General features: G+C 40.7%; 1 protein-coding gene and 1 pseudogene across 1 annotated transcript; both read right to left on the bottom strand.

Annotated features, from left to right (window-relative positions):
• The window catches only part of LOC123977517, an 80,467-nt pseudogene that overhangs the window by 14,678 nt on the left and 54,410 nt on the right, over positions 1-11,379 (bottom strand).
• Positions 186-3,141, bottom strand: LOC123977352. The gene is made up of 5 exons (XM_046059978.1): positions 2,924-3,141; positions 2,711-2,836; positions 1,714-1,812; positions 809-887; positions 186-628 (listed from the first exon to the last, which is right to left on the bottom strand). Exons 1-5 carry the CDS (start codon positions 3,070-3,072, stop codon positions 386-388), a joined length of 696 nt encoding a protein of 231 aa, XP_045915934.1. The 5' UTR covers positions 3,073-3,141; the 3' UTR covers positions 186-385.

The raw sequence follows: 11,379 nt of genomic DNA, 5'->3' as shown, positions 1-11,379 counted from the left end.
CTCTGTGTAGATCTGGTTCAGAAGGGTTGGGTTTCCTGCTTTAGCAATCCCCTCAAACACACACTGGAACTTCTTCTTCAGGTTAGACTTGAGTTTACGTCGGCACACTGCAGCAACAGTTCCTGAAGGACGAAACAAGAAATGTGATTAATAAGTGGATGCTACAGTAAATCTGATAAATGTAAACTTTAAGACATCAAGATGGTATTTATTTTCCTCCTCCATGAAATCTCTTCAGCTCATCAGCTGTGAACAGTTTCTGAGTTTCAGCCCAGAAGAATTCATAGATCTGATCCAAATGTGTGCATCATATTAACAGCAGAGTTTGAAATGGAAACTTCTCCCATGTTGCCTCCATTTCCTCTTTCCATCATGTTAAATCTGTTCAAATCCTCTTACTGCTCTGCAGACGCTCAGCCAGCTCCTCCTGCTTCATTCTCCTCAGGAAGTGCAGTGTGATCTTCAGAAATGCCTCTCTGCTGCTCCTCCTCTGCTCCTCCTCCTCACCGTCCAACACCTCCTCATCCTCCCTCTGACTCCCTAAGCATTCTGGGTAATCTGGACTCAGAACTCTCTGGAACTTCTTCACCTCGTTCTTCACAAACCTGCCAATGTTTTCCTGGAGCAGCTGGAACAGAAGAAAATGTAAAGTTGAACTGGTAGAAGTCAACATCAGATCATCTGTGACAGACAGAAAGCCTGCTGGTCTGCAGAGTGCAGCATAGAGACTGGATCAGAATGCTGCTTCACTATTTACTTTGTGGCTGTTGTAATTAGCAGTAGTAGCTGAGCTTGTACATTTACACACCATAAATATGGAGTCCAGGTCTGTTTGATGCTGCTGGGCAGACTGACCACTGGGAACCTCTGAGCTCTGCTGATCAACTCTGTGGAGAAATATGATTTGAACATATAATGACAAACAGTGTTACATGTGCTGTGTTATATCTAGTGGACCCCGGTAGAAACAGATCCTCATACACGTTGAAAAGTCTCACATCTTCATTACAATTATTTCTGTTTAGAAATATTAAATTTAGCTAATTATGCAAAAAAAAGTATTTACTTGGCAAAATACTTCTCCTGTATCTTGCTATAAAAATGTATGATCTGGTCACTTTCCATGGAAACACTGCTGGGTGCAGGTAGACTGGACTCTGCTGATCCTGATAAATGCACAGGTTCACTGAAGTTCCTACAGGAGAAAATGCTGCTGTTTTACTCATCCAGCTGTGTCTCAGTGTGGACATCAGTGGACTGAGAGGCTGATGAGGTCCTGCTGGACTCTAACTGGACTTAACTATGAGCACACAAAAGGGCATGCTCATACTTTTTATATTCTTACTTTAATGTTAGTAGGTGTTTGTTTTTGCACTGTTCTTTGAACCTGGTTCATTTCTGTGCTGCTGATGTGACATGAGAATTTCCCTCTGGGAATAAATAAAGTGTCTATTATTATTTTTAATTACCAAAGAACGGTGCAGGACCAAAACCTACCTGAGAGCTCTTTTTAGGAGAGTCAACAAAACAACACAAACATTTAAGATTTTTACTTTTGTTCAGCATCATTATGTCCAGCTTTGAAGTGAACAGGGACATCCATGGACCGGTCGCTGTTCATGGACACACAGAGTTTTATAGAGACTTTCAGTTGTTATATATCTGTCCGGCTGCAGCTTTACTGTTAGTAGCTCAAAACTAAACTTCATTTACCTGTATTGTCCTTTGAAAGCAAGAGGAGGCTCCATAGACCAGTCACTCTTCATGGACACACAGCTGGATCCAGGAGAATCTGGTCTCTGCTGATGGATCCTGGAATGAACAAAGAACTGACGAATCAAATGTGTCCTCAAAGCAGATTTAAAGGGGCATTACAGAGTTTTCAGCGGCCACTAGCGGTGCAGTTTTTTAGATTGCAGCCAGGCGTGTGCTCGTACGCGTGCTTGCTTGAACTCATGAGTGAGCATAATCCGAAACACAACCGCTTTCATCCAGAAATCCCGCAATAAATGCAGGAACACCAGCATGCAGGCTGTGGCTTTTCACTCAGACATGTTCAGGTTCTGTTACTTCAGCGTTCCCGTCTCAGAGGCAGATCATCACCGGCTCCGTACCTTTCATTCAGCGCAGCGAGCCGCACTTCGGCACAATACTCCTGGAAAAAACACAGGGAGACACAACATGCAGGAGACTCAGGTAAACTCCCCCTGCAGCGTTACAGTAATAGTTTTAGAAACTGCAGGTTGAACTAATCCATGTTGGTTACATGATAAAGTTACAGTGACTGCATTTAGCTGACGTGCTACATCGGCGTTAGCTCGCCTGTTGCTTTCAGTAACTATCTTTACTATCTGTGTATCTTTCACCAGAGTCTCAGCAATGTCAGCACAGCTAAATGTATTGGATGATAACGAAACGGGTAGTGAGCTGGACTGAATATTATAACGAGTTTGGAGCCCACTGACAATAAGGCAGTGAAAATTTGATTTATTAATAAGTAATTTAATTGAAAAATGTACATATAGCCCCTTTAAATTATATATATATACACACACACATACTATTAGATGTATGTGTTGGTGTCTCTGGTAGTGAGTTGTCAGCTGAATCTGCAGTTTCTCAGCGTTACAGAGTTTTATAGAGACTTTCAGTTGTTTATCCGTCCGACTGCAGCTTTAAGGTTAGTAGCTCTAAACTAAACTTCATTCACCTCCTTTGTCCTTTAAAAGCAAGAGGAGGCTCCATAGACTGGTCACTCTTCATGGACACACAGCTGGGTCCAGGTCCAGGTCCAGGTCCAGGTCCAGCAGAGTCTGGTCCCTGCTGCTGCTCTGGGCTTCAACACAACACACACAGAGCTTTGAGAGTGAATAATGATGGTGGAGTGATTTGAGTCCTGGACAGTTAGAGATCCTCATCTCACCTCTGAGCTTTGGTCTGGCTGTCATGTTCCCCACACAGAGTGCTTTTAGAGGGAGGGACTCCCTCCTCTCTGTCCTCACACTGATTCATAGCAGAGCCCACACCTTCACACAAACACAACAACATGCTGAGAGAGCTGCACTCATTCATTACAACAAGCTTTACATCTCAGGACACTTTAGTTCTCCTCAAGGTCTGTGTCTTTAAATCTTTATTTCTGTCTTTAAATGTTTAAATCATGACCAGAGAGACACAGGATCGCTGATTTTACTTTGGTCCCCCTCTATTCCTGTGAGGGCCCCTGATGGCTGAGGGGCCCTAATCAAACCTCTAAGTTCCCTTCCGCCGTGCTGGCTCTGGTCCACCTAGAAAGGGTCCTGGAGCCTCTGGGACAGCTGAGACCTGGACTGTGCTAAAGGGTCTTCAGTGAAACCAAGTCCGTCTCAGTGCTGGAAGATGTCTGTATTTGAGCCCTGAACTCTTCATCCATGCACTTAACTTCAGAGTATTAACAGTTAAAACTGCATGTTTCTAAAACTGCATAATCCCTCTGGTTGTTTAAATCCCTGCTGTGGTCGGGCACTAGGACCCTGAGGGAGGCTGCACTTCATCACTTCTCTGCCAAGCAACCTTTCTTCACACAGACACGGTGAAGGAAGACTGACTGAGCGTAGAGAGTGATAGAGAGTCAAACTGGAAGTTCCTGTTAGTCACTGTTACTCGCTGAACTAAAGCTACGTTAAACTGAGCTAAAGGAAAGCGGATATTTTAGTTGGCTATGGAAAACACTAGTATTGATAATGTGAACGCCATTAATATTACCCATCTCTAGTAGCCTAGTCAGTCCCCACAGAATGTTGTTGTCAGTGAAAACTAAATGTTATAGTGTCCCTGTTAATGCTGTTGTATATGATTCCATTCATTGACCAGATGGATATTGAATATATTTTAGGAGAGAGAAGCGGGAGATTGGCAGGGCAGCTTCTTCTGAGGTCAGTCAGTTACTGATCTAAAGGTTTAAGGAAATGTGGGATGTTTTGTTCTCTTTTAACAAACATTTGTTGGCAGGTCTAGGCACCAAGGCAAAGCCTGAACTAAATTATTTCATGATATTTATGAAATTTGCTATATTCTGACAAACTTAACTTTCTGCATTTGTTGGCTGTAATATCTTAAATAAATATGTAGATGTTGCCTAAATGGCTAGGCTTTACATGAGCATATACCCACAGATATACACACAGGAAAATAAAGTAAAAGCAATCATACATTCTGTACATGCATCCATATATATAGTAATCATTCCTCCAAATATTTTATTCCATCTTATGTATGTTTGAATGCAGCCAAACTACAGAGGAAAATCACGCTCTGATTGAACCAATCCACAGTGCAGTAATTACTGTAATTAAATAGCATTCTTTGGACTTAGACATGGTATTACTTTATCACACATCTACATTAGCAGCTGGATAGCATTTAAGACACAGCCTACAAAAGAACTCAGTCTGGCTTAAGTGAATTCCCCCCATGCAGCGTTGATGTGTCTATAAGCTACATTACATGGGAGTCAGAACCATTGTATGTGGGTGGGACAAGAAGCGTCCCACTTTTTAAGACCAATGATTTTGGACTAGTAAATTCCAAAAATTCACGCTGCTCCTTCTTTAAATCCATTCCACTCGGCTCATGTAGAGTCCATGTAAGTTAACCTCCATTCCTTGTTTTCACTGCTCTCGCCTGCTGCACTGCCGGCACACAGCGAGGTGAAGAAAGTATGTTAGGATACCAGCTGCTCTGGTGTGTCTTTGTACTCACATACTGTCACTAAAAAGCTGCTTTTTAAGTGAATGTTCACCGTTTGTTCACCTGATGCGTTTCAAGGCTTCGTTTTGTCTTTTTTGCAGCACTGAATTACAGTTATGCTATGTTGTTATAACACTTAACAGAGTTATCTGACATTTTTGCTTGGCCAGCTAGCTACAGTAATGTTAACATTAATCAACCAGTTAGCAGCTCTTTGAATCCTGGTCAATGAGAGAAGCTAGCTGTGCTACCAGTGCCAGATCTGATTTAGAAATGGATCGGACAAAATGATTGTTTTTTCATCTGCACGTGTGATGACTCAGCAGGGACAAAGTTGATCTACAGGAGAAACATATCTGAGAGCAACACAGAATGACTGAGAGCTGCACTGACTTAGTTTCGGTTGAGTTTTAGATTTTGAACTGGTGCAGAAAAATTCACCAGAATGTGTTTAATGCTCAAAGTTTTCTGAGGGAGGCCACCCAGACTCCCCACAGCTAATAGATTTCAGGATTCATGATAGAGACTCTATTGTCATTCTATACAAAATACAATGAAATGCAGTTTAGAGCAAAACATTGAACGTAGCAGCTTTAAAATAGCATGTAAGCAATAAGGATTTCTATGAAACAGAGTTAGAAAAACATCACATCTTGTTCTCTTGATATATATATGTAAAAACAAATCCTGGAGGAGGACCCACACACACTTATTTTTCCTTCTGATGCCCATGTAACATTATCGTTGTTGACATAAGGGTAGTTCTAATACAGTATCAAAAGATGTGAGTGCAGATTTTGCAAGCGCAAGTTATGAATAACCTTTCAATCCTAGTGACGTCTCTGCCTGACACGATATTTATTTACACCCCTCAGCACTAAGTTTGGCACCACGATTCGGTTCTCTGACAGATTTAGGCAATTTAATAATCCCACAAGTTGTCACAATGCCCCTAAAATGTAATTATGTACATCTCAGATTTGCTGTAGCACCCCAAAACTGTGCTCAGGATGTAGTATTGACACAGAGTAGTTAAATAAAGTAAATTGAATTAAAAATGTTGAAAGTTTGGAAGAGAAATCCTGATTCTGTATTTCACCGAAATCATATCAAATATAGCACCAAATTCACTTTATTTTATTACAATTATAAATAAACCTTGACCTTTTTGTTACAATCCCATGTTTTAAAGGTTTGTTGTTTTAGCCCAGTTATTAGTTATACTAGCCCTTATATTTAAAATTTGGGTACAGTACCTACAATGTGCATTAGTTTGATTCCCAAATGTGTTAGAGCATACCCAAAATCCTGTTAAATTCCAGAATTTAATCTGGCACCACTATTTCTTTATATTCTCACAATTTGTAATAGTGCTCAGAAAATGTGTTTCTGACTGAAATCCAAACTTTATTATAGTTTATATTTTGGGTTGGTTTGATCCCTAAATGTTAAATCATTAAGGCTTGTGCCACCATTATTGGCCCTTAGCAGCCAGTTAGTTTAGTTATACTCCATGCTGGCTCCACAGTGTTGGTAAAATTATTGTTCGAACACTTGGAGTATTGACAGTTAAACCAGAAACCTGAGCCAAGTGGATTTAAGCTCTCAGACCAGTTCAGACACGCTCTGCATGTTTCACTGATGATCTGAGCTCAGACTACAATCAGAAGCTGCTCATTTCTTCCTCGTCAGTCCTGGTGTCTGTGTGCATCTGATCTGAGGACGCCGTCACAGCCTCACAACTTTAGAGTCCACGCCTACAGAGTGACGTCAGAACCGGTCTAACCTGTGGCAGACTCCACCTCATCAGAAGTATTTTTACTTCCCAGTTCCTCTCCGTGACCTGAGGGGTGGGGGGTTGTACCTATTTTATGTTTGTGATCCATTTGTTTTGATATTTGATGAAGGTTACAAGAACAAAAGCTTTTATTTCTTAAATAGGTTTTCCATTTGGTCGTGAGAAAGTGTCACACCTTTCCTTTACAACATCTACATCCAGCCAGAGTCAGAAACATCACTGATGTCATTTGTAGTTTTATTCTCTGTCCACTAGATGCTGCTAACTAACCAGCTAATGAGCTAAAGATCAGCTCAGTAAACAAATCTGTGATGGAGGATCAAGTCTCAGTGATCAGACCCAACATGAGGTTTATAGGGATTTATAAATGAACTATTTTAGACAAACTCTTATTGATTTCATTGTGCTACAGTGATTTTCAACCTACATTTCAAGATGACTGGAGATGAGAACTGTGGGGAAACAGTAAAGAACCTCTGCAGCTGGATGTAAAACATTAAATAACATTTAAGTGAATTTTATTTATATAGCACCTTTAAAAACCTGCTTTACAGAAGGATATAAAGAACGAACTACACACGGATTCCTTTTCCCTGTTGTTAAATTTCCTTTTATCTTTTTTTGTTTTGTTTTCCCCTGTATTTTGATAAGAACTTGATCCTTTTCGTAATATGTCGTAATATTTCATTATGATGAAGACCTTCAAGAAATTTTTAATGACACCTGCCTCTTCAGTTTGTTAAGGCACCACTGCACTAAACACGACCAGGGGCCTCATTTATAAACGGTGCGTACGTACAAAACAGGGCCAGAAACATACGTACGCCACTTCCCAAGCAAAGGTTGTGATCTATAAAACCAGAGCTGACGGGATTTGGTGCGTCCTGTAAGTAAACTCTGAACCATGAGAAACGGCGACTCACATGGCAGAAGGATGAAACTGTTTGAAATGAAGACGCCTCCTTTTCTGTAAAATAAATGGAAATACTACCTCTGAGTAGTTCAGGCTTAAAGCCTTTCTGAATAATCAGACACCCGTTTTTTAACTGATTTTCACTGAAGTTCACAATAAAAAAAACATAATTTAAGATAATTTGCGTCGCACAAAAAGAACCATGACTGAGGAACATAAACACAAACAGAGATTCTGTTTCTGCAAAAGAACACCTCAAATATCTTGGACCGTTTAATCAGGAATCAGATTAATTAATTATGCATGCAGCGCAATTTATTCTCATAAATAAGGTGAACAGGACGACAAATTATATTTAAATTGATGCTGTTTTCAATGCGTCAGTCGAGCAAATATGAGAGCATAGTTTCGTATATTGTTATCCAACACATTCTCATCTCAATGCGTCGCTTTCAGACAGCGGGGGGCTGTCAACACCTTTATCACAAACGTAGCTACCGCTAACTAGCACTTCCGGTCTGTACGGGACGACCCAGAGCACCCGTCAAATGAGCTTTGGAGGATCATGAAACTTTCACTAGAATTAATGTCACCAACCTGTGCGGCATGTGACCTGACTCAGGGGGGTGTTCACAACGCTGCTGCAACATAATGTTAAAATAACATTAAATAAGCTTTGTCACTCTTTCTCAAGTTGGCGGTATCTGATGCCCTGAGATGAGAACGGGCTCTGTTATCACATGTTCGTTGCCTTATTGAGCCAATGTGATGCTCTGCTTGTAAAAATGTACTATTTCTTTTAACTCATCGCCAGCGTTGTTAAGTGAGCAGACTGTTTGTGTAGCATAAATAAATGTTTAAACACAAGTCATTTGGATTACTCTCTTTTCAGACGGGGGAATCCACATTAGTAGCTGGGTCGTCCCGTCTGTGTCCCCCTCCAGCCAGCAACGTCACTACTCAGAGGGAGGCCCCCTCCTGCAGATAGGTTATAAAGGGGCAGAGCTCCGGGGGCCCCTTTCCTCCGGTGCACAAGCGTTGCATTAAAGTGCGTTTTTTTACCCACCAAACAACTTCAGCTTCACCAAAAGTAACGTCAGTGTCACTGAGTTAAATTTCGTTTTGTAGCTCCTTCTCTTCCTGCCGTCAGGACGTATTAACATTAATGTGCTTCACTGACCGTTTATAGGCAACTATGGGCGTTTGAAGGGTCGGACGTGTCGCTCCTTCACATGCAGCACATTTCAAGATGATTGTGAGTTATAAAGGGAACTTGCTTACAAGTACGCATGGTTTTATAAGTCTGAATATTTTTTGGTGTACGCCATTTTAGGCGCACGTACACTTTTAGTGAGGTTCCTACGCACAGTTTTATATAAACTCCTGGTCAGGCAAGCGTGAGTCAGTCAGAATGCTGAAATAGTTAAATATAATATAAACTATAGTGCAGTCTCATAAAATAGAGCAGTGTGTGTGTGTGTGTGCATAAAAATCAAATCCCGCAGCTTCAGCTCTGAGTAAGACTCTCTCCTCGTCCTTCTTCGTTCAACTGTTGTTTGTAATATCTATAATATAATTTCTCAGCCGCCTCTGTGGACATGTAATCTCCTATGAACCTAAACTAGAAAGACTGACTTTGACCCTGTTACAGACGCTTTGTACCTGAGGTTTGAAGGAGAGTGTCAAAAGTCTATGATACTTGTACTCAGATGCGACCTGTTGTCTTTCTATGCCTGCCACAGCACCTTTCCACCAAGGAAGAGGTCGGTTAATTTGGCGCTTTTAGCTGCCTCTTGTGCCGACATTTCTTTCTTCTAAATTCTTATTTTTCGGCCCCACACATTTTCCCCCTCTCTCTCTCTTTTGGACATATTTACCTGCTCTGTTTTGCTTGTCCTCGGGAATGACGTCACACCCGAGTTGACGGCGTTCCAGTTAAAAAGGTCGGCCAGCCGTTGTTTACAACTAGCCAGTATAGCCATTGTTACGCCGGTCGATAAAAAAGACGCATTGTGCGGCATTTACTCACACTAAACACTGTAGCAACACGTCCACAGACAGCAGCTGGACAGCACTTTGTGTACAGAAATGTATATGAGACACAAGAACACAGAAGTGCTAATAAACAGCTCTTTTCTTTAAAGGCCTTTTTACTCGTTTGTCCCTGTAAAGACTGTTTTAAAAGCTGTTGAACAGATAAAGTTTGTAATTATTTTCACTTCTAATAGTGCTACTACTACAAATACTGCTTCTGTAATACAAGTACAATATCTGCTGCTGGGACTGAAACTGCTGAGAGGTCAGAGGTCAGGGTCCGGCTGTAGTTTAGCTGCTGTGTGTGCTTCTGTGAGGACTCTGTCCTTAACAAGAGTATTTGTGTCGGCCTACCGGAGCAACAGACTAAATCAAGACCAAAACAGCAAGTTTATAATGACTAAAAAGTTTTTCCCTTGTGGTGTGTAATGCACATCACAGCCTCTAGGGGAAGTAGTGCAAGCTAATTTTCAGGTTCATACTTTTATTTTGGGTTTTCCCAAACCAAGTCCCCTCCGCTGCCCCCTTTATTAATTATATTTATACAATAATATATATATATATAAAATATATATAATACAATAATAACATTCTAATTCAAAGTCCAGGGACGAGCTGCTTTTCAGTGCTTTGTCTCCACTGCTATAAAAGGAAAAAAATTACAAAACATATAAATAAATAAATGAATGTAAACATACAGAAATAGCCTTTATTACCAAAATGTATTTATATTTTTTATTTATATTTATTTCTGCATTCATTTATACTAATTATAAGGGACAAAAGCCTTGTAGGTTTTTAAGATGTGACAGGAAGCCTTCTCACCGCTTCAAAATGTTTTTATGTTTTTTATATTTCACAGCCTGTCGCAGCTGTTAAAATAAAAGGGTTTAATTTTTTATGTGGGGCTGAATATTATGAGCATATAGTTTGGTAGGAATGCTGAAATGAATTTTAATATGATCTTGTATCACACAGACTGGTCATGTAGCGCCTCACCTTTAGCGATGTGGAGGTAATGTGGGGGAGTTTTCAGAAGACCAAATGTTGAGATTCAGTCTTTCACCACTGTTAGAGCACCTTTTATTACTTTTGATGGCATGAAGGGATTTTTCATTTTGTTGCTTTATGAAGTTAATTTAAAACAATGTTTAGACGCTTTCTGGGTGTTAAATAAATGATTGTGATGTTTGAAGTGACTAGATGTTCTTAAAGGTGAGTTGACCACTTATTCAGCGCCAGACCCGCCATTAGGAATTATGGACACATGGAAAGTGGGCCCCTCATCGACACCCACTCCAGCACCACCTCCTTAAGCTCTACTTTTTATATTGTACGAGATTACTGCTCATTCAGGGTTCCCACGCGTCCTGGAAAACAGCTGACCGATGAACTCATGGAAAATAAGAGCAAAACTTATTTTAACATTATGTTGCAGCAGCGTTGTGAACACACCTCTGAGTCAGGTCACATGCAGCACAGGTTGGTGACATTAATTCTAGTGAAAGTTTCATGATCCTCCAAAGGTAAATATTAGTCGCTGCTGGTGCTAACTGTGGTAGTTTTATCAGGTTTTTCTTTTCTTCTCAGCTGGTTTTAAACGGGTGAATAATGTTAAACACTAGCTTGATTTGCCTGCAAAGGTTTAAGGTTTGTGTTTCAGCTCTGGCGAGGAGCGATGGGCTCAGATGTGTTACTGTTGAGAAAGTTGGATAAGAATGAAGAGGAAGCCGGGCTCAGAACAATGAACTGAAATGAAGTAGTCCAGTTTCTGACCGTATTACACTTGCACATCAATACTCCAAGTTCTTTGTGAAGTTTAAATAAAGTGTGGCGTTGTGACAGCAACATGTCTGAAACAGCTTTTTGTACCAGCGTTTGGGCTCCGGACCACAGAGACGTTAGA

The sequence above is a fragment of the Micropterus dolomieu genome, linkage group LG10 (genome assembly GCF_021292245.1).
Source record: "Micropterus dolomieu isolate WLL.071019.BEF.003 ecotype Adirondacks linkage group LG10, ASM2129224v1, whole genome shotgun sequence".
In the NCBI taxonomy this organism is placed as follows: Eukaryota; Metazoa; Chordata; class Actinopteri; order Centrarchiformes; family Centrarchidae; genus Micropterus; species Micropterus dolomieu.
This window is presented reverse-complemented; position numbering and strand designations above follow the sequence as displayed.

Excerpts from the sequence above, each read along its gene's own strand:
- LOC123977352 (XM_046059978.1), bottom strand. The coding sequence starts at position 3,072 with ATGAATGAGTGCAGCTCTCTCAGCATGTTGTTGTGTTTGTGTGAAGGT. Across the intron at positions 2,837-2,923 it reads AGCCAGACCAAAGCTCAGAG|CCCAGAGCAGCAGCAGGGAC; the intron begins GTGAGATGAGGA and ends GTTGTGTTGAAG. Across the intron at positions 888-1,713 it reads GCTTTCAAAGGACAATACAG|AGTTGATCAGCAGAGCTCAG; the intron begins GTAAATGAAGTT and ends ATTTCTCCACAG.